The 24,906-nt window shown below is 32.3% G+C and overlaps 1 protein-coding gene across 1 annotated transcript in view; it reads right to left on the bottom strand.

Annotated features, from left to right (window-relative positions):
- Nucleotides 1-24,375, bottom strand: part of LOC127720129 (polyamine-transporting ATPase 13A3-like) — a 202,396-nt gene extending 178,021 nt beyond the window's left edge. Inside the window, exons 1-3 of the mRNA XM_052226570.1 lie at nt 24,261-24,375; nt 6,915-7,003; nt 1,148-1,315 (exon numbers count right to left, since the gene is read on the bottom strand). Coding sequence (XP_052082530.1) covers nt 1,148-1,315; nt 6,915-7,003; nt 24,261-24,267 — 264 coding nt within the window. The 5' untranslated portion in view covers nt 24,268-24,375. The remainder of the gene's footprint in view (nt 1-1,147; nt 1,316-6,914; nt 7,004-24,260) is intronic.
- Nucleotides 24,376-24,906: the final 531 nt, after the last annotated feature.

Genomic DNA, 24,906 nt, shown 5'->3' with positions numbered 1-24,906 from the left:
ATGCTGGTCCCGCGTTTCTGTAAATAGTAATTGTTCTCAAATTGAAAGCAGTTGCAAGTTAAAATAAAATGTTTCCATCTTAAGCCCATCCAGGTGGGTATTGTTTGTTCCTCTCTTGTGTCTAGCATCTCTTTGGTGGCGAGTAGTCTTTCTCTATGTGGAATTGATGTGTAAAGTGCCGAAACGTCTGCGGTTATTAAAATGCTGTTTGCAGGTACCGGGCTTATGTTTTTTATTTTCATTAGGAATTCGTTTGTGTCTCTTATGTATGAATTAATGTTTTTTATTAGTGGTTTAAGTATATCATTTGTTACTTCGGACATTCTTGATGTAGGTGCGTCTATAGCGGAGACAATTGGTCTTCCCGGATTTCCCGGTTTATGGATCTTCGGTAGTGTGTAAAAAATCGGTGTCCTCCATTGTTTCGGAATGAGGTATTTCTCTAAATTCTTGTCCAGCTTATTTTTCGTTATGTTGAGAAAATCCATGAATTTCTTCATAAACTGGGGGTTGAGATCGTCTTCTACTTTCTTGTAGATACTTTCATCGTTTAGTTGTCTGTATACTTCATTTAGATAATCGGTTTTGTTAAGAACTACGACGGCTGCCTCCTTTGTCTGCGGGTTTGATTATTATATCCTGGTTGTTCCAGAGTTCCTGTAATGCCTTAAACTAGTCTGGGTGCATGTTTCTCTGCGTTTTGTTGATTATTGATAAAAAAAAAATGCTTTTTATAAACCAATTACCAAAAAGACAAAAGAAAAATGATGTAAGTAAAAGCTCATTTGATGCATTTTGGCAAAAACATTTACTAATCTGCTAATATTCATGGATTCAAGAAAATTAATTTTTTCATTCATATTTGATTATTTTGTGGTTTGATTAAAGCTGTATATATGCCTAAAAAACATTTGTACTTTTCTGAACATTTAAATTCCTGGTTCACCCATACTCACAAAAACCACAAAAATTGTTAACCCACAATTCATAATGAATCCGCTGTAGTCAAGAAACATGTATTGTGCAAATGAAAATAGTAGATCTATATATCATTTGTTATTTTTTATTTACTTTTTTTACAAGGTATTGTTAATTTACCTATCAAGTAAGCATTAAATCACTTCTCCATATACAAATCATATTTTACCTTGAGCACAACAACTACTGCATGTTTTAAAGAACTTTCCTCATGTGTGGCTGCTATCATCAGATATGGGTACCAGAAGAAAAATAACCGTAGTAAACCTACTGTCAAGAAGTATAGAATCCACATGCAGATTTCTTTACCTTTGTTCTTAGCATACCCGTAAATTTCCTGTCAAAATTGAAAGAAATGCAGGTGTAAATTCAAGGAAAAGACATAATTTGTTAGGAAAACCCCCAAAAAGTTGGATTAACCTTGTTTTAGAAGAATTCAAGATTTTGTCTCAATACACAACTGTAGTCTTCTGATTTTTAAGGATTCTACTACAATATAATATGTCATTGAAGCATGAGAGTAAAGTTTATCTGACCTCCTTAGTCAAATCCCAGTTTTCATCATTTTTGGTAACTAAGTACAGAAATGTACCCACTGACATGTTTAAACACGCCATATTCTGTATGTGCCTGTCCCCAGTCAGGAGCCAGTAATTTAGTGATTGTTGTTTGTTCCTGTTTATCATATTTGTTTTCCATTTGTTGTTTGTACATAATTCAGACCGTTGGGTTTCTCATTTGAATTATTTTGTTATGTCAGGGCCTTTTATAGCTTCTGATTGGCAATTACATGTATACCACATCTCCTAACTTTATAATGAGAACAAAATCCACTACTTACAAATAGCTTTTCTCTTCATTCATTGACTGTATAGCACCATAATTTTGTTATGAGCCAAAAAACTTGTCCAGATACAGTCAAAAGTCAATTACCCAAGTCAAAGTGGACAGCAGTTCTTTAGCAGTTTATTAGCATTTACAGTTCTTACTCGACAGCTGTTCTTTAGCAGTTCATTAGCATTCACAGTTGCCAAATACAAGGCAATAATTAATTTGCATATAGGCATTCCAATAGCATTCCATAGCAGTTTCTTAGCAGTTTATTTAGCCTTCACAGTTATTTAGCAGTTATTTTTGACGAAAAATTTAAATGAGATACTCAAAAACTGCTATCTTCTCTGAATATTCATGAGAACTGCTATAATAACAGCTATCAATAATGAATATTCATAGAAACTGCTAAGTTGTACATCGTAATATGGTTTTCTAAACTGCTAATAACTGCTATGGAATGCTATCAGATCTGTCAAAAGTTGGAATACAAAGGTACACATGAATATACAGTGTACAAGATATGAATGCAAAAATAAAATTCTAATATTTTACTGCAAGTCTTGTTGAAATTTCAAAAAGTTGTACCAACTTATATTTGTAATTTAAGCAGTAACTGCAATCAAATGACTCTATTTTAATCCAATAACAGACTTGTTAAGGGGTGTAAACATGCTTTGTGAGTACTGTACCTGGCCTTATACCCCTTAATAATTATGTCAGTGGCAGAATAATAGGAACAGTTAAGAATCATAATGCACTTTAAATTTCAGTGCTTATAAAAAGCAACTTATTCAATAAGAGTGGTTACTTAAGAGACTATTTATTACCTTGACTAAGTGATTTTCAGATTAAAAGTTATTTTATTTTTATTATTATTTAATTACCAAATGTACTACTATAAATATTTTGTGTGGACCAAAAGAAAACAGTTATCTCCTCTTTCTCTTTTGGAATTAAACAAAATAGTTCTTAATACATGTAATATATATTATGTTTCCACTTTCTGAAACAAACTTAAGTAACATATACTAAATGGATTGTTTGGTCAATATTAAACAATCAGCTATATGTGACCTAGGTTTCCCTAATATTCCCTCCCCCTTTTTCAACTGTTGAATATGATTTATTTTTGTTTTTTTTACAAAATTATATTAAAATATTCATATTTTTATTTTCAAATAACATCTTGCACTGTTAGTATATGCTAGTATTTTATTACAATCCCATCATCATCAGATATTCTATTTGAATAAACAACTATCCCCCCTTTTTTTGGGCTTTCTGTATTATATATTTCTGTTTTTCCCTACAAAGTTGTGTCAGAAAATACACATGCATTATCTGTAACTTCAACTTACTGTACTGCAGGTGTGAGAAATTATTCCATTTAGCCCAAATTAAACTTTATAATTGACATAAATACAGTTTTTCACTAGCAAGTATTTACACACAGTTTGGAGCCAAAATGCACATTTGAAAATGATCAAATAACCTTCAAATAAAGGTTTACTATCAAGCTGAAAACACAGCCAGATCCAAGCATTTTTATAACAAAGATTAAAACCAAAACTGCTATCAAACTGCTATTGAACTGCTGTCATAACTGTTGTCCAATTGACAAATTGACAACAGTTTAGAAGGTAGATCCAGACTGCTAAGATGAATGCTAAGATGAATGCTTAAAGAGGAATGCTAAGAAATGGTGGAATAAGGCAGTTTCTCAAACTGCTATTAGATGGAATGCTATGAACAGCTGAAAGACTGCTAAAAATATGAAGAACTGGTAAATAACAGCTAATAAACTGCTAATGATAGTAGTTCAGTTTGACTTGGGTAATGCTATCCTTATGTCACCTTATACTACATTACCTACCCAGACACTTAATCACTCAACTGGATTTGATTTTCTTAAAAATAATTTCCATTATTGAGGCAATTTTTGAAAAAATTCAGTATCATTTATTGTTGGTGGAGAACATCTGGTTATTAATTTGCACAAAAATTATGAAATTCAAACTTTCCTGATTTCATAAGAATTTTCTCAGAATTCATCACTTTAAAAGGTAACTTTACAGTGGCTTATCCATGGGGGTTCTGGGGGTTGAAACCCCTGCCTCTTTTTTTTTTTGAGAATCAATGTTTTTGAATGAGGACATGTGGTTGGAACCCCCCCTCTTTACCCTGGGTTGGAACCCTCACTTTTAAAAATGGCTGGATCTGCCCCTGCTATATCGAGTAGTGATAAAACTTGCACAGTTGAGTATTTAGGATTTGAACTACAGAATGACAATTGTTTAAAATGTTATGTTTACTAGTACTATTTAAGGAAATTTAAGGCGAGATCAAAGTAACAGTTATTGGGAAGACATCGTCACCTTACCCTAATCGTGTTTATACATCTTAATGAATTTTTCGGTGAAATTGCATCTATAATAGTTGTATGCTGTATTTTGTACTCTTGATTTAACTACAGATAAAGCATTTAAAATGTTTATAAACAAGCTTTCAATCTTTTAAACATAAAAGTGTAATTTTATATAAGTAGGTATGTAGTTAATTTGATTTAAACGACCTTGTCAAACTTCTTATCACTACCTTTGATTATATAACTTTAGATGTAACTGGTATTTGGGTGAATTAGACACTAAATCAGATTTGGTTTCTTGTGAATAGTTGTCTCATTGACAATGATATACCACATCTCAAACAGTGCCTGCCAGTCATAACAAAATGTGATGATGAATATTTATTGTTTTAATAAAATGCTCAGACGTCTAAGTGGGATGTTTTGGAAAGATTAAATCAACCAAAACAAAAATCAATCTTTAAATCTTAATTTAATATATATAAGTACAACAATTTAAGTAACATATCACACAAGTCAGTGAACCATATCATATACATACATAAAAATCTGGCCTACTTATGAGGACAGTAGTTAATATTGTTTTAAATGGTTCACATCATATTGACATGCACATTTGTACTATTTAGCTTGTTTCAAGCTGATACCACCAGTGACCATTCATGGTTGACTACTTTATCCAAAAACATTAACCTGAGATCACTTGTCTACGATCAGTAAACCAGGTAATCAGGTCAAAACCATAATCCGGCATGTAATTTTAAAAGGGCATATCCTCACAAGAATGTGTTCTAAATTTCAACTGATGTGACCTCAATTTACTGGTAAACTACCTTAACCAAAATATATAATCTGTTAAGGGACAAACTGAAGGAATAACAAACTGACCGATCATCAGAAATACTGAATATAAGACGGATGCATAGACCAAAAAACATACTGCCCCCTTCTGTTGTAGCAATGTTTGTTAAGGGTTTCCTCTTTAGGAACCATATGGTAGGGCCTCATAAAGTAGCAATTCAGTTTTATTTTGCTGAAAGATTTTCACATAGACTATATGGGGAGACATGTTATTTTGTCAGAATTGATATTGTATGCAAAATATGGCTCATTTTTGGGGTGGAGGCTATACGTAATACTACCATTAATAAAACCCTGCATTAGGCTATAAATAGATGTGCGTGACTAAGTGTATGCAATTTGAACTTAAATATTAAGCTTATTTTCTGCTTTAAATGTATTGTTGGATTGCTGTCTCATTGATGTAATTATATGTTGATCCTCTGGACTATCATGTAAAATATCTACTTTATTATTTAACCAAATTCATTGAATTATGAAAAACAGGTCAGTGTCACCTACTCTTGGTTGGAAGCAGTTGTTCTCCACCAAATGCAGCCTTGCACTAAATTTTATGATATCTCAGTATCTGAGAGCATCACTCATGCAGACAAATTTTAATTAAACCTATTTTACTGAAACATAACATGCAGATTAGCATCAGGCCTACAGTTGTCAAATGACTATTATATTAGTTGGTACCTTAGGGACAACAAACTTGCTAGTTCCAGCTTAGCTAGTCAAAGATTTCTTTGGCATTTGAAGGCCTTAATTGAGATTTGCTGGGGCCATGGAACTACCTCGTCACCAGTCAATATTATAAAGTATTTGTTGTCTACCCGAGAAAGAACAGTTATATTGTCTCAATCAATGTACCAGGCACTAATAGATTTCTTTGAATTAAAATTATTTCTTTTGAAGTGGGTTGCAGCTAAATTTATGCAAAATATGATTCAGTTAGTAAATATAAATTTAAAATTCTAGAATCTATATTAAAATCTAAAATACTTAATGATGTATCAGAAAACTTTTTGAATAGTTAGGTTCAGTAGAAGGTCATGATCTATCGATACAATAGTACATATGTCCTCACCCTGGGTTTGAACTATCAGGTTAAAAGATCCATCAAAATTATATAAGCTTGGTCCAGTCTTCATCATTTGGTTGCAAAAAGAAACTCAATTAGATTTTTAACCTAAGTCTTTGTTTTAATGTGAAGACTTTAACATGAATGATACATACATGACATATACATAAAAAAAAATTACAGAACTTGGGATTTGAATAAACCAAAATAATGACAACCTGGACTAGCGTGAAAAATCCCAAACTAAAACACTGAGAGTGCACTAAATTTTTTTTGTCTACATGTTGACAGGGATATGTAGCCATAGACATGATAAAAATAGACACATCTCTAACTTCATTTTTATAAATTCATAGCTGTTAAATTTTATTAATCTATTAAATTTCATAAAACCTAGGGTTACAACTCCATTAAGAAATGCTGACCTATGATGTTTATTCATACTAAACACTTATGAATGCATTTAATTTATTACTATATAACCTATATAACATAGCTGGAATAGCTATGACAATTTGAAAATCTGAGGTCTATATATAGGAGGGGGTTCAGTTTTCCATGGTAGGGGATTGAATTTTCCATGGCTGAGTAAAAAAAAATTAAAACATTGCCTAGCATGTTTTATTCCTACCAAGTACTTATAAATGCATTATAACTATATAACATAGCTGGAATAGCTAAGACAATTTAAAAATCTGAGGTCTATAGGGGGGTTCAGTTTTCCATGGTAGGGAGTTCACATGGCATAGAAGTTAACAACTACAGGTCACCACCGTACGACCTTCTATATTAAATCATAATGAAAGTTACCATTTGATCTTCTTGATATGCATTAACATATAAGATGCCATCTTTTAATGGTGGTGGTCCAACTCTTCCTGCCTTTATTTTAGCTGGTTCTGAAACATAAGGTAAAAGTATACTTAAATATCCTACCATCATGCACAAGTAAAGAGCACTGCCACTTTTGATTGAGGATTTGAAAAAATTCAGCAAAAAATAAGACTTTGAATTCTTTCGCGGACGATCCCATCTGTTAACGTGATTTCAACATCAATTATTTAATGGCCCAAAATTGTGACCCTTCATACTACATGTACTTTCTTGACAGTATGGAGTCCAATCTTGCAATTCTTAATCCATCATGTCCATATACGGGATCATGTCTAGATGTGCTGTTTTGGAATTATATGACAACATTAGTATATCCTTTTGGATGTTAAAATGAAAAAAGAGAAAAAAACAGCCAAAATCAGGTGTTGGTTGGTAATAAGACTGTAGATATTAGCCTGGGATCCTTACTCACTGCTCAACAGTAGAGCCAGGTGGAATACAACAACACGGTTTTATCAATTGGATGTTAGAATGATGCATCGTGGGATAGCGTCATTTCTTGACAAACGGCAGGAAATATTTTATTGTCACAAATTTACTGAAAATTATTTTTCATTTCATATGAAATGCAAATTTCGAAAAATTTAATGTTAATAATTTGATAAATTTTCCCAGGCATGTGCCGAAAATAAACTTCAGTATGTTGATGGTCTTGACTTTTCTGTAACTGAAGAAGAAGAATGTTCTCCTCTCCAGGTTGAATTGAAGTAAAAAAATAGACTAAAAATATCAATTTTTCCCGATATCATATGGAAAATTGAACCCCTCTCCCCTCCCCCCCCCCCCCCCCCTGGAGAATTCAACCCCCACCCCTTGTATTGAATTTTCAACCCCCCTGTTTATTCATTCAAAAAAACTAATTGGAACATAACATAATGGTATGTTGTTTTAAAATGCTGTTATAACAGACGAGTGATATTAACCATAAAATTTTATTTTTAATGCACCCACCTAACATACGGCTAAATCATATACCATTCGAAAACAAATCATCTGTACTACCTTTTTCGCCCGGTCGTCAAAAATTCGTATGGTGCAGTTTCCGTCAAATCATAACGAAATGTCAAGGACGGACTACTTCTTATTTTACAAGAAGTCAGCATTTTTGCATATTCTGTCTTCTGAATAATGATATTTTGTATTGACATATGGAAATCTGTTAGAACAGATGTTAATAGTAACTTATCAAAAGCACTTTAAAATATTAATGTCGGATTTTTAATAAATAGGGCTGTTTTCCCAAAATTCCATTGAAAATGACAAAAATGCATGAAAATCAAATTCAATGTCTGTGGTTCAACTGTTATTCACCATAAAACCAAATAACATATTTTATTTAGTGCTAAATATGTTTTTGACATCATTAAAATACTGCAATTACGCTTCTGGTCAATTAAACAGCCAATTATAACAACCATGCAGTTGCCCACAATACCGCCATCTGCAAAAAGATAGCTTTTTAGCTGTTCTTTGTTAAAAAAATTTATATGTAGTCGATATTATGTTGAAAAACACATATTTTAAAGTGTAAAAATGTTTAAGGATTGATAGAATACAAAGGAAATTCATGCATTTAGGGAAAAGTATGGGAGCGAAACTTTGATATTTCAATATTTCGATATTTGTATGTGTTCTTGGTTGCTTATACTGCATCTTACATTGACTGAGGAAGTGAAAACTATTATATTATAGCCACTAAAATGTTCTTCACGCCTGGTCAAGATATTTCATCGTATCAAACTACGTAATTTCTTGTAAATAAATTGAGACTCTCTCAATGATATTAACTTACATTAGTTTTAGAATTGGGAAATCTAGCAATTCGCAATAACAATACATACATTTCCATTAATCAATTTTACTCCTTAAATATTTTACATATAAATACATTTTAATAAACAGATGATTGATTGATTGTTGGTGTTTGACGCAATTTTCGGTTTTGCATGTTTGTCTACTAAAGTATTTTGCGGCGATCAGTTTTAAATGGTTTAGGCCCATGGAGTGCCCAAGGAACCACCTACCTTCAGCAGGAAAATCCCCATCAACAATACATTAGTTATAGCTATTAGTATCAAGGACGAAGTTACTGCGTAGGTGTCACAACACAAATCTACCAATGATCGATCAGCATTGATCACCTTTTGTAAAAGTAGGCAACCTGTTACCGAAACACAGCAGTTTTAATGTTTATGTTTACTTCAGCTAAATTTTACAAGTAAAGTTGCTTATAAGAAACAGAAATATAAATGCATTTGAACCACTTAAAATTTCAATTTAGATGTGCCACATAATATTTTCATTTTAGGCATTTAAAGAAAAACCCACTATTTTAGTAGATCATACATGTATATTAAGCATTGGTTGAACATTGGCATATTAATGATAGTCATGTGTATGAAGAATACATATGGTTTAAAATGAAGTTATGTTATTCTAAAATATCTATACAATTGTGAGGAATGAAAAAAATGTGGTTGAATTTATCCAGTTTTTTAATTGGTTTTATGTATTCTGATCTTAAATTATGTTCGTGGATATTTATTGTGCACTGAGTCCTCGGTTGTTGATATGACAGCGACTTTTGGCGATTTTATTTCTTTATTTTCATATTTTTCAGTTCAATTTTCTAATGGTTCGAAGATCTCTCAACAATAATAAGTGATATAAGTTGACATAAAAATATAAACCGTACAAAATGTTATTGTAAGTGGTACAAACATGGGTTAAAACAATGTGACTAAAATTCAGATCAATCACGACTCGCCTGCTCATATACGCATAAGAATAACGAAATTGGAGAATTTCATTTTAATAAGATGAGGTTAATGAGATAGCTTGAAAGCAGGTAAGTTCTGGTAAATTTAAAGCGATTACTATTTTTAGCGCTATTTGAATATGTCTTTTATGAAACAAATCCCTTCACGTATAACCTCCATATGTGCACTTTGAACTTCCATAATTCTACCAAGCAATGTCTGAGGAATATTGCTCATTACAATTTTGACACTAACATATGGATATTTTAATGGACAGAACAAAAGAAAAGACAAAGGAACAAAATGATTTCTTCATTTCCGCTTTATCATATAAAGATAGATAGAGATGGGGAGAGAGATCAACGAGGTCTATCACAACTGTTTTCCAATCGTTTGATGTGTTTCAGCTGTTGGTTTTAGTCATTTGATAAGAGACTTTCTGTTTTGAATTTTCACTTGGAGTTCGGTAATTTATGTTGTTACACTAATTTATTTTTTGCATCAATATCTGAGTTTTAATTTCTGTTGTCTTTTTTCGCTCAACTTTGAAATTAATGGTTTTCTTTTCTTTGATTGAAAAAAGTGATAAAATAATAAGGAATTAAGCAGTCTCAAACCATAGTCGAAAAAAACAGATGACAGCATGACAATGGAGAAAAGTAGGACAGACAAACCAATCTTCTTAAAACACTATACCCAATTGTGTGAACACTACATAAACCAGTATGGTGATTGCAGTTGTTCATGAATCGTATTCAATCTTAAATAATCTGAATTATTAATTTTCAGACATATTTGATAAAACAACTAACAAAGTATATAATAATGGGCTAACATTAAAAGAAATTCACCGGATTAGACATTGAAAAGCGTAGGGTACAGACAGTTTTCATTCGAACATTGAACGAGAATAATCTTCGTAACATATCTTTCCACATCGGAAAACTATTTTTTTTCCAAATATACTTCTTTTGTTCCTTAAAGTTCTTCCATTACCCTTTTTTTAAATATGGTTGATCATTATCTGCCGATATTAACAATATTATCTAGCAAAATGATAACTATTTGCAGATGGTGTTTTTTTTGGGCAACTACAAAAGTTTCATTAGAAGGCTACATCTGGACCTACATCATATTAATTGTAGTTTAAAATGATGAAAAAAATCTCTCAGTCTATAAACAATAATTCTATTTTATTTTTGACATACAATATAGTTACAATACTGTTGTCAGGTCATTTAAGATTGCATATTTTGGCTTTAATATTGATTCACTTATAGGGTCTTTGCATCGGAATTAAACATATTTATTCTAAAACCTGTTGTTGGCATGACACGGGTTATGTTCTTCTCATATATTTTATGATGGTATAATACTAAACCCCTTACAGGAAGGATTGTGCCTGATATTCATATGATGAAGACATAATCTTTCAATCAGTTTAATTGAGGTCTGGAGCTGGCATGTCAGTAACTGCTAGTAGTCTGTTGTTATTTATGTATTATTGTCATTTTGTTTATTTTCTTTTGTTTCCTATTCTGACATCGGACTCGGACTTCTCTTAAACTGAGTTTTACTGTGCGTACTGTTGTGCTTTTGTTTTTTTCTACATTGGCTAGAGGTATAGGGGGAGGGTTGAGATCTCAAAAAACATGTTTAACCCTGCCGCATTTTTGCGCCTGTCCCAAGTCAGGAGCCTCTGTTCTTTATTAGTCTTGTATCATTTTTAATTTTAGTTTCTTGTGTATAATTTGGAGTTTAGTATGACGTCCATTATCACTGAACTAGTATACATATTTGTTTAGGGCCAGCTGAAGGACGCCTCCGGGTGCGGGAGTTTCTCGCTTCATTGAAGACCCATTGGTGGCCTCGGCTGTTGTCTGCTCTATGGTCGGGTTGTTGTCTCTTTGACACATTCCCCATTTCCATTCTCAATTTTAAATTTTCAAATTTCAGAAAAAATTTAGATTTATTGCAATTTTATCATTTTGAAAGTTTTTTCAAGAAATGCAATTTTCTGTTAATAAAACGCAATCAACACTTAAGTTTGCACTTGATTTAAAATAATGGTGATTTGTTTTATAAGGTTTAGATCATTTTTAGGGGGGGGGGGGGGGGGCAATTTTCAATGGCTAAGTAAAAATGATTCAACATCATTTCTAAGATGTTTATTCATACCTAACACTTATGAATGCATTATTACTATATATATAACCTATATAACATAGCTGGAATAGCTATGACAATTGGAAAGTCTGAGGTCTATAGGTGGGGATTTTCCATGGCTGAGTAAAAATGTTTAAAAATAGTTTTTTATCATGTTTTATTCCTACCAAGTACTTATCAATGCATTTTGTAATGCATTTCTGTAATTCAATGTTTACTTATTTTGTGTTATATCTCATCTCACTATTTCACATATTGTACCACCTTTGATAATTAAGTATTTAGTATGACGATAAATTTTCACTTCTGTACTCGTACTCTGAACAACAAATTTATTAATTTTGTAAAAAATGTTTACTTCCATACTCCTAACAACAAAATTATTATAATTTTAAATTTACCTGTGTAAGTTGTTTTATTTTACGCCATTTTGTCCCAGGTAAGAGTTGTCTTATTGACACTCTTCTTACATCTTTTTTATTACTACCTGTAACGTCTATGTTATATAGGCACCTACATTTTAATATTGTATTTATATTGTGTCATAGATAAAACTTATTTATTTGTTCAGTGTATGTTTACTTGTTTTTGTTTAAATGTCTTTTTGATCGAGTTAAGCTATTTCAATTGATATATTATAGTGTGTCTTTTTATGTTGTAATGTTACACTACTGTAACTATTTTTATGCACCTGTCCTATAAGTCAGGAGCCTGTTGTTCAGTGGTTTTCGTTTGTTGGTGTGGTTCATAGGTGTTTCTTGTTTCACGTTTTTTATATAGATTAGACTGTTGGCTTTCCTGTTTGAATTGTTTTGCACTAGTCATTTTGGGGCCCTTTATAGCTTGCTGTTCTGTGTGAGCCAAGGCTCCGTGTTGAAGGCCTTACTTTGACCTATAACTGTTAACTTTTTATGCATTGTGACTTGGATGGAGAGTTGTCTCATTGGCACTCCTACCACATCTTCGTATTTATATTCTGACTATACATGTATAACTTAGCTGGAATAGCTATGACAATTTGAAAATCTGAAGTCTATTGGAGGGGGTTGAATTTTCCATGGCTGAGTAAAAAAAAATTAAATATTTCCTAACATGTTTTATTTCTACCAAGTACTTATTAATGCATTATAAGCATATAACGTAGCTGGAATAGCTGGAATAGCTATGACAATTTAAAATCTGAGGTCTATAGGAGAGGGTTCAATTTTCCATGGCTGAGTAAAGATAAAAAAAAAATGTTAACATGTATTATTACTACCAAGTACTTATTAATGCAATATTTCTATATAACAAAGCTGGAATAGCTATGACAATTTGAAAACCTGAGGTCTATAGGAAGGGGTTCAGTTGTCCATGGTAGGGGTTCAATTTCCTGCTATGGAAAATTGACCCTATGGGATTTTGACCTGGGTTCAATTTTCCATATGACAACGGATGAATAGACAATAGACAATATACAATATTTTATTGGCACAAACATATTTACAACAAGAGTGCACACGCTGAAATGTCTCAACTACTATACTGACCATTGATTTTATGTTGATAGTCCTACATATCAAGTTTTACTACAAGTATCACATCAACATTTATGATCCAAGAAAATGAGGTCAAGGTCAGATAAACAAAGCCGGAAATATATGTACACCTTTGATACAATCATTCCATACACAGAATATAGATGGCCTATTGCTTATAGTATAAAAGAAACAGACCAAACCATGGAAATTCTATACTGACCAATGAACCATGAAAATGAAGTCAAGTTCAGACGAACCCTGCCAGACATACATGTACACCTTAAAATCATTCCATGCATCAAATATAGTTGACCTATTGCTTAAAGTATCTAACAGTCAGGGGCATTACTTAAACAAGTAACATTTAAAATTACCTATACAAGTAATGTTGAAAACGAGGCTATTTTAAATATTACTTATATAAGTAATTTTTCTAAATATTATTTTTATAGGTGTCCAACTATACAGATTTTACTAGCTTTAACAAATTTTCATGGTCATCTGGTTATTTTTCCCCTGAAATATAAAATCTAATCTTTCTGAAACACTAACTGCCTTTCTGACGCACTTATCTTTCATACTGACGCTTTTGGGTCAAAGATTGGTCTCTTGGGACTATTAAAATATCATTTTCCTCAAACATTTTGAAGGTAGACAGATATAAATAGATAGAAACTTGTGAATTAATTAAGACTTGAAGTTGTTTATAATTTGTAACCCAAAACACTTACAAATGTTCCTTAAATAAGTGTTATTACTAATTCTTTCAAAGATGTACAAAATTACTTATTCAAGTAATATTTTTGTCAGTATTTTTAAAGTACCCTTTATCTCTGTACTCCTCTAAAATCTAATAAATTCTTTATTTTATGATATAAAATGATGTAAAAATTCATGAAAACTACATTTAGTCCATGCTTCTATTGAAATTTTAAATAACTCTATTGAGTAATTTTATCAATTTTAAAAACAAAAAATACCTATATAAGTAACTAAAATAAATTACTTGTTTAAGTAATGCCCCTGACTGTCTAAGAAACAAAGTTAACCAGGAAAACTGAACATTGACCAATCAACCATGAAAATGAGGTGAAGGTCAGATGATATCTGCCAGACAGAAATATACACCTTACAATCATTCCATACAACAAATATAGTTGATCTATTGCTTAAAGTTTAAGAAAAACAGACCAAAACACAAAACTTAACATAAGCAATGAACCATGAAAATGAGATCAAGGTCAAATAAAACCTGCCAGACTGACATGTACATCATAAAATATTTCCATACACCAAATATAGTTGACCTACTGCAAACAGTGTTAGAAAAACAGACCAAAACACAAAAACTTAACATTGAGCAATGAACCGTGAAAATGAGTTCAAGGTCAAATAAAACCTGCCAGACTGACATGTACATCGTAAAATATTTCCATACACCAAATATAGTTGACCTACTGCATACAGTATTAGAAAAACAGACCAAAATACAAAAACTTAACATTGAGCAATGAACCGTGAAAATGAGGTCAAGGTCAAATAAAACCTGCCAGACTGACATGTACATTGTAAAATATTTCCATACACCAAATATAGTTGACCTATTGCATACGTACAGTATTAGAAAAACAGACCAAAACACAAAAACTAAACTATGACCACTGAACCATGAAAATGAGGTCAAGGTCAGACAACACCTGCCAGTTGGACATGTACACCTTACAATCATTACATACACCAAATATAGTAGACCTATTGCTTATAGTATTCGAGATATGGACTTGACCACGAAAACTTAACCTTGTTCACTGATCCATGAAATGAGGTCGAGGTCAAGTGAAAACTGTCTGACAGGCATGAGGACCTTGCAAGGTACTCACATACCAAATATAGTTATCCTATTACTCATTATAAGAGAGAAATTAACATTTACAAAAAATCTTAACTTTTTTTTCAAGTAGTCACTGAACCATGAAAATGAGGTCAAGGACAATGGGCATATGACAGACAGAAACTTCATATCATAAGGCATCTATATACAAAGAATGAAGAATCCAGGTCTTCTACTTTCTGAAATATTCAGCTTTTAAGAAGTTAGTTAACACCGCCGCTGCCGCCGGATCACTATCCCTATGTCGAGCTTTCTGCGACAAAAGCTGCAGGTTGACAATAAATGGTAATGACCCAAAAGATAAACATGGTAGTATAATGCAAACAATTATGTGAATATAAAATACATGTACATACATGTAAAATGAAAATCTATTGCAATAGATTACTTCTCACATTAAAATAATTTGTTTATACGAAAGAGGAAGATGGTTTTAGGGAGCTACCATTTGATTTTTATGGGGTGGGGGGGGCAGGGCTAGGATGTCCTGCCTTTTTTTTTAGTTGTAATCTCTGTCCTGCCTTTTTATTTTTCACTCTTTTCGGTCCTGCCTTTTTTTTTATTAGTTTATTCTGACTTTTTTTTATATTTATTGCACAAAGGAGTGTTACTTTTTTTTAGTAATTTTGGACATTTTGAATTCAAAAGTCTGCCTGATATTAGAGTACCCTCTACAATGTAGTAGCATACATGTATGTGCTGTTCATTTTCAATTTCACCACTTTTGCAGATTTTACAAATTCTTTGACACCTGAGCACTTTTAAGTATCTTTCTCTTTCAATGGCAAGGTTATGAGCACTTACTCTTAATTTACATAATGAGGAGAGGCATCCTGATCTTTTTCTTAAAGCATCAACATAAGCTGCACGTTCACTCATTTTGTAAACACCCACCAATTAATCCCTTTCTATGGCATGTTCCCCCAGAAAACCATATAGTTTTATAGATCAATATCAGTTGTCTGTGAGCATGGTCAGAATATAACATATAATTTGCATATATTTGCAAATTTTTGGAAATACCTGATTTTCAAAAATTCTTCTGAAGTCACAAATGAGTTAAAACGATTGTCTTTTTATTATATAAAATGGATGGAAAACAAATATATAACTGTTGAGAAACTGGCATATATTCATGTAACTGTAGTGTGAGGGGCGTAAAAGGGGGGGGGGGTATCTGCACGGAAGAACGAGAAATAAAATTGCCATTTCACGATGAACGAACAATTAAAAATTTCTTGCACGTTGATCTTTTTACCGATTTCACGAAACACGGTTAATAACGAACCTTTTTCACGGCTGCACGTGAAATAAAAATGGCAAAACAAGTTGCACGAAAAATTTAAATAACCCTTTACCACCCTCTTAATTCATTGGTGGTGGTTTTTCTATAAAACCATCTATACCTGTGGTTTTTCTATAAAACCATCTATACCTTAAAACCTGGCACCAATGTGTATCATTATGTTATCTTTTTGCTTCTGACAATGCATTGAGAAGATCATTACATGGCTGGGGATGGAAACAATAAATAAGGTTTGATTATCACTTGTGATTATAAAGTCGTGCAACTCACGTGATGCAGGAAAGCCAGTCTCAAGTTCGTTAAAAACTTCCATCATCATCATGCAGGAACATATATATATATTATACTGAAAAGCCTACGAGATTCATTTCCCGTTAGATATACTGATCTAACCCTACTGTTCCCAGCGTGATGCAACTTTTTAATCGAAACGTATTTATACTAAACGAGTACTATCTTTAAAAAAAGATATCTGACGCATTCAGATAAGATATTAATTAGTAGTTTACAATCTGTAATGAATAACAAGCTTGAAACAGTTTAGATCCATGAAGAAATGTCAATTATAACTATATATCAAGAACAACTTTAACAATTAGAGATACACAGTGGCGGATCCAAAAAGGGGGGTCCGGGGTTGGAACCTCCTTTTTTTTGACGATCAAGCTTTTGAATGGAGACATATGGTTGCCCCCTTTTATCCTGGGTTGGAACCCCCCCCCCCCCCCTTTTCCCTTTTAAAAATGGCTGGATCCGCCCCTGATACAACCTATTTCGGTGTGTGTATCGGGGACGAGCTACGTTTACGTAAAAACGCCCGGGCGTGCACAATAATTTCGGAGGGAAAATTATTTTCATCCAAATAAATTAAAGAAACTGCTTTGAAGCACACGAGCAATTATATTGTATTGCTTTTTTTAATAACTCGTAATTGAAGCCATAAAAGTGAGGAAATTTACTTTTAAATCAAATAGTATCATATTATATATTTGTTCATTTTCTGTCAAACTTTGAATTAACAGTGAATATTCTACTCAGATTACTTTTGTTTGAAGCAATTTAGTATCTTCTGGGATACTATATGCGTGGCTTGCATTTTTATGTTACACCTGACCATCTATGAAAATTAATCATTTCATGCGTCCATTAACGAGATTTTCCGGGAAAAAGGTGTGAAAATTATATGGAGTAAAAATAATTAATATAGAACTTGTTTTTTTTCAATTTTTATAAAGACTTGATTTTTTGTCTATTGATTGGTCTACCTAACATCTTCTTTTAAAAATATTCTAAAGTAACCGGTTTGGACATTTTTCTCTAAAACAAAGGACAATTAGAGTCCAAATCAAAACAATGAAATCAACTTGAAAAAAACCCAAACAAATCAAATTTAAAAAGAGAGGCTAAAGGTACCAAAGGTATATTCAAACTCATTAGTTGAAAACAAACTGACAATGTCATTTCAAAAGACGAAAAACGTCGAAAAGACAAACAGTATATAAAAGACAACATAGAAAACTAAAGACTAGGCAATACGAGCTCCACCTAAAACCGGGATGAACTCAGGAGCTCCAGAAGGGTAGGCATGTCCTGTTCCACATGTGGCACCCGTCGTGTTGCTCATGTAAGTAAAAACTCCGAGATAAGTCTTATTCGGAAGTACAAATTCGAAGAAAAGAAGCCGGAGTTGTGGTTACAACAATGGAACATGTTCGTCGTCAATTGTGAAACAGTCAACCAACTCGTAATAGCGATCTTAAAATTTCCGGAGGGATGCTTTCAACTTCACCACTTGCAAAACTTGGTTTAAAAGCTTCCTTGTAGCAATCTCCAAGGAAATGCAAGTTCTAAAATATTGTATCAACTGGGAGAAATATACACATATCAAACTTCTACTGGAATGTTGCTACCTAGAAATTGAAAGTTCACAACTGGGAAGCTGAAATCATCTCTATGTAGTAAAGTTTTGTGTTTTCAACCGACTAAGCATGTTGCTATTGATGAATTTTGAATGACAGAAATGGTCTCTTTTTCAGGATAACACGTGAGCTTCCAGGGGTTTCGCCCTCTACTTGGAGGTCCTCTGCCCTGGGGCCGCCGGGGACCTTCAGACCCTTTGCCGAGGTTTGGGCGTACACTTAAAAATGGCATCGCTACGCCACTGAATACAGCTTTTGACAAGTAATTAAGTTTGCGATATATGTATTTTGACAATCTTTATTTCTAATATAATATTTTGTACTCTTTGGGATTATTATTACGCATTGGAAGCTTTAGTCTATACGATATATTTAAAGCACTGGAGCTATTAATAGCCTTATATTGACCTGGTAGATCTAATGAACCGGTCAGTGATATTTACCTACTCATCTATTAAAGGCTGACCCTACAAAATCCAAACAATTTGACAGTGATAATGACTTATATTGGTGAGTTTTAGAAGTGTCCATGGGCCACTCGATATCCTTTGAATCAAGATTCTCGGAACGTCTCGCAAATTTTCGATCATTTATACAGGTGGTTATTTATGTCTTTGATACGGCCCCTCTATGGATAGGCTACCACGTGACACTGTGTATTTCAACAATCAAAGTTCATTTGTAGATTGGAAAGTAAAATAATAAAGACTTGGTTGGAGTCAAAAAATCATTTATACGTTAGAACCTATTTGCCTTTGACAAAAAATATGTGTTTTAATAATGTGAATGTTTAATGTTTATTAAATATGAAGTAAAATGATAACTATATAATTCATGCTTTGAGACTGTCCCTGAACGCGTTGTGTGTGTATTATTTAATACAGCGTGCAGTTGTGCATTGTGACAAACCTGGGAATAGTTTATTGATATATAATGTCCCAGAATTAACTGATTATTTCTGAACGTTTATCATTTGATATTTTGTATTTCAATCATAGCATGGGAAAATGTCGGAAGGCATGAAGAAAATTAAGAAAACGATATTTCTTTTAAAAATATTTATCTTAGGTCGGAAACACAGTGGTCGGAAAGCAGAAAGATAATCAAACAAAAGGAGTTTTCTGTCAAAAATATCGAATTTCATTTATAGATACTACCAGACTAAGAGAATATTCATTATTAGTTTAAACTGAGACTGAATTTATTCTTAATAGAATATAATTAAAATTGTCATATATACGTGCATTATGCCTCACAGGTTTGAACAGTCATTACATTTATGAAAATTATATGCAACGTATGAGCACCAATGAGAAGGGATGCGTACCCAAAGTCAGCTAAATATCTAAATTTTAAACGGTCGAAAAAAAAGAGATTGATTTGATAAATAAAATGCCCATCCGTAAATACCTGACGTTTGTGTTTATTGATATTAAAAAATAATATTCTAAATTTTTCGGAAAAAAAGTCACTAACAGGTATGTATGTTTACTATTAAATTTCAATTCTTTATTTGTTTTAGCATCTAAATATTTGTACTATGGTACAAATGCGTATTCTTATCCAGAGTATCAGTGCGTATGCTTTCTATTTACTATTTCTTGCACAAAAATACCACGTGCATGCATAAATATTAATTTCACTCGTGAATGCGAATTTTCGCTTTTCTTATCTAAATTCAGGACACGGCAGTAATAGCTTGACATGTGACTTTCAAGCACGGTTATCATTACTTACGGTATTCTGACCTCTAGCTGTTTCTTTTTTTTTTGAGTCACTGTCCTATTATAAACTTTGACATTTTCGAAATGCTAAGGATTTTCTACCTAAGGAATAGATTACTTTACTTCGTACTTTATTTGGCCTTTTTAACTTTTTTTATTCGAGCGTCACTGTTGAATCTTTGTAGACTAAACTCGCGTCTGGCGTACAACATTATAATCCTGGTATCTTTTTATATCTTCATATCTTTTTATATAAATTGGTCTTTCGGTTCAGGTATTCATAAAACTTCTGAAAATTATATATTCTTTAAAACCAAGTTTTTCTGTAGAATATATGGATTTATATAAGTAAAATCAGGAAGTCCTTAAAATTTGAGATGTTTCATATAAAACCAAAATAAGTCTCTATATAAGAGGTCACAATGAAGCTGGTTTGTTACTCTCAAGAAAAATATATGAATTAACCTTCTTATATAAGTTGCATGCCACAGGCTTTCACTTCAGATGGAAATTGGACTTTAAATATATCTATACAACATCTACCATGAGTACAGACATCTTCAGTAACGAGTTGAGAATAATTGAAGGCATCCATGCAGGAAACAAAATATGAAGATATGATAGATAAAATAAATGCATCCAGATTATTAAGCAAACTGTCATGAGTGCTTAAATTTATATTGCGATTGGTTTGATCAATTTGAATTAGACATCCGGTTTGTAGAAACTGGGATTTACAAAAGGGTTATGAAAAAATGATGTACATTCCCAAGTAATAAATAAAATAGTCGAGCTTTAAAATGTATATTCAAATAGAAGCTGTATATATTCACTTTTCTATTCACAACTATCCAACATTGCGTTCAACTGACTTGTGCAAGAATCTACACACAATTGAATATTTCTAATAAAGGTGTTTTAACGTCATTATCATCTTATTCTATTCGCAGTCAATTATTTCAATTCAAAAGCAAACGAAAATTCAGCAACAATTTTTTGGTGACCATGCAGTCAGCGGTCTGGGTTCACGTATTGCTTTTCTTTTTTTAAAGAAAGCAATTTGGTTTTTTTCTTCTTTTTTTTTCAATTCCGTTATTTCGTCCAATCAGAATAAAGATTTGTTACATCATGCATGCCGTTGACATAGTGAAGCGTCCTTTTTAAATGGGTCACAAACCGAAATTATACTGACTGCGTCAGAAAAATGTGAAAATCTGTATCTGTATCACGTTGTGGATACTAATACCAATACAACGGTAGAGAGAGAACCGTCGATTTATTGAAGGTGCGCGAGAAAAGTTTTAAAGCTTTCAACGCTCGGTGCGCTCCTACAGTGTCTTTAAGATGGTTCCGCTCGATTACTATTTTCTTTTTTTCATGCAGTCAGGATTCAACTTCGTCAAAATTATCTCCCCGTTACGCCACCAAATTTTTTAAATCGTGAAAATGGAAGCCATTTTAGGGATGACGCGCTGTCAATGTAGCTCTTGAAAACCGGTAAATTTATCCACATAGCTTCAATACGATTCTTACATGACAGATGTATATTTAAAGACACAGGTATGTACTAGCTATTAAGCATCATTTAATAAACTTTTAGGACTTTTGTCAAGTACTTTTAGTAAAAATGTGTTATTCAAACACACCTACACTGTTATTATGACTCTTTAGAAAGGTATTTCACTTGACCCATATTTTTCATTTTAAGTACTGTGAATTTTTAATGTTATCATATCAACCTGTCGCCTAGATACATAAAAAATGATAGAATCTGAAGCGAGATGGTGTATCAAATATGTTTGCTTTATACGTTTTCAAAACAAAGCAATCAACTCAAACACACCTGAACATAAAAAGATGTACTCGACTTTCTCTTTTCGATGAGATTATTGCACATTTTTAGGATTTTTTCACATAAAACTGTCGCCGGGGGCAGAGATGCAAATAATGCTCTATAAAGGTCATTCTTTTATCTTTATGCCATACAATAGTTTAAACAAAAACACGTATATAAGATGTAAAAAATCTTAGATTATGCACCTACATTAAACTTTTAAGGCCATTGAAACAGATGTAAACCAACTTGGCCTTTTTTCTTCTCTAATAAAGAGTTCCATTTCTTTTGTTTAATTTCAACTGGATATCTGCCTGCATGTGTTTGTCTTAGTTTTGGATCATATTAAAGACGCAGGCCGGCATTTGCCTTGTTTATTCTTTTTTATTTTCATAAATGTATTTTCCAACAGAGACAAAATCAAAATATTATTCCAACCATACTACTCGAGATATATATTAAGACTATTTACTATATAAATCCTTAATTGTACTATTACACAAAAAAAATCTCAGATTATTCAAATCAAAACTTATTATTACCAATGTTGCGCCACTGATGGGGGGCATTACAGAAGAAACACAAATATAAATTTTAGTACGCTTTTAAGTTTTGTTGTGCTTCAAATCATGTTTAATAGTGATTAAAAATTAAATTGATCTCTACATTTTATTCAATATGGCTGTGTTAATATGCTGCATTAATGCATTTTAATGTGTGTTGCTTTTTTAAGTAACGCTTTCGTTTTCTATTCATATACTGGGTTGCATAAGAAAGTTGCATTACCTAAAGAACTAGCTGGGACTAATATACTTAGTACAATATTCCTAGGAACTAGGGAATAATGTTACCACTATATAGGTGCGGATCCAGGAATTTGAAAAAGGAGGGTCCCTCTAGCAAGCCAATGTCTGGCGTGATACTTGTAAAAAGTCTATATGCATTTATCATATATGAAGCTCAATAAGGTGGCCGGGTTTCCTGCCCCCCCCCCCCTCCCCCCTCACTAAATCCGCATCTGCTATACAGACGAAATCTGTCGATATGTACTATTCCTTAAGATTTACCAAAATGTTTACTTTCAGTGTACACATTATTTTTTATTTCATCAATTTTCTTTCAGGAACATTAATATGGCAGTTTGACAATTGGCAGATTGACACTTTGCGGTATAAAAAAAACGACACAATTTACGAGGAAACGATTAAAAAGGAAAACGTAGATTTTTTACATGTAGGTTATCGGGAGATACTATTTTTGAAAAAAGCTCACGAAAATTAACATATTTCTATCAAAACACAATGATGTAAACATATTTATTTTGTCGGATAATTATTATAAAACTATTCTTCCATTACCGATTCACTTTAACCTGACTACATTTACATATTTAAAGTATGTATCTTTAATTTATACGTACTATACGCAGTTGTATATAGGAATGTCCAAAGACTGTCTGAATGCTATCAATTAACTTCACGTGCATATTCGTTTACAAAGACATGACAAGATATGACTATCATATATAAAACCAAGGATTTTGAAAGGAAGAATTTATAATTATATTATTATAAAAGTTCTCGGTATACATTGCATTTATTTTGTTTTATTTTAAACGTGTGCAAATTTCTGTTATATATATACATTAATTCAAGTCAACATGCATTTTCATTTTCATTTTGTAATTAGTAAAATAAAATATGTATGTAACCGAATATTTCACAGAAGTAAGTTTCTTTTAATACCGGTATATTAATATATAAGTGTATTGAATGTTCCAAAACATTGCTTACAACATTCCCCCTGCACCACAGCAAACCTCTTTTAAAAAATAATATTTCTTTTGCATTTAAATATTTAGTTTCGGTGACCAAAATACTAAGTATCATTACCACATCCGCAGATTAAAACATTAGCTAAACTCACCCATGAGCATAAATTAAAGAAATATGCAAGGTCACATATAATGACAGCAAGTGAGAAACTGCTAGCGAATTTTAATTAATGTACTAGTGTACAGTTTTACTTGGCGGAAGACAAAAGTATAAATGTGACAAATTGAACATAACACTAAACACATAAGAGGAAGCTAACAAGCTTTGTCACAAATTATTTAAACGAAATAATATTATAGAAGACTTACTGCCCATTTCGTTCTTTACTCATCTAATATTTCCCATCAACAGTTGATCGACATGGATTTAAATAACTTATAGATGTTCATTACATGTCAAACCAAACTTTTACCTTTTTTTCGCTACAAGTCACACCGTATATATACAGGTGAACTTTTGAGCGTCAAAGCGTAACTTTATAAACATAACAAAGAATAGATCAAACCCTTTATCAATATAGCTGAATAGCCCTTAAGCTGACCCCTGTTTGACCCTAGTCCTAAAATCAGGAATGGAAGTCATGTATAGTCGGCGTCTTTTTGGGCGACTTTTTGGGCCCGCTTCTTTCTAAAATGTACGTTTTGAATGTCATTTGCGTGTATTTAACGTAAAGTTTACTGTACTTAAATATATGATGCATACGAACACCAGTTCGTCATTCGATTTTCAGATGCTTTGTATGATCTCACCAATGTTATTCCCATTATTATTTGTGCCATTTTCATAATACAGACTGAGGCAAATGTGCCATGGATATATCGTAGAAATAAAATGAAGATCAATACATCGTTATGATATATATATACAAGTGTGGAAACAGATCAGTGTGGATAGTAATTGTTTTAGTTGTGTTATTATGTTTGACATTGTTTTTCTCCACCGAGTTTATGCATT

Source organism: Mytilus californianus, unplaced genomic scaffold (assembly GCF_021869535.1).
Source record: "Mytilus californianus isolate M0D057914Y unplaced genomic scaffold, xbMytCali1.0.p SCAF_11, whole genome shotgun sequence".
NCBI lineage: Eukaryota > Metazoa > Mollusca > Bivalvia > Mytilida > Mytilidae > Mytilus > Mytilus californianus.
Note: the sequence above shows the minus strand (reverse complement) of the source record. Positions and strands in the feature narration are given on the sequence as shown.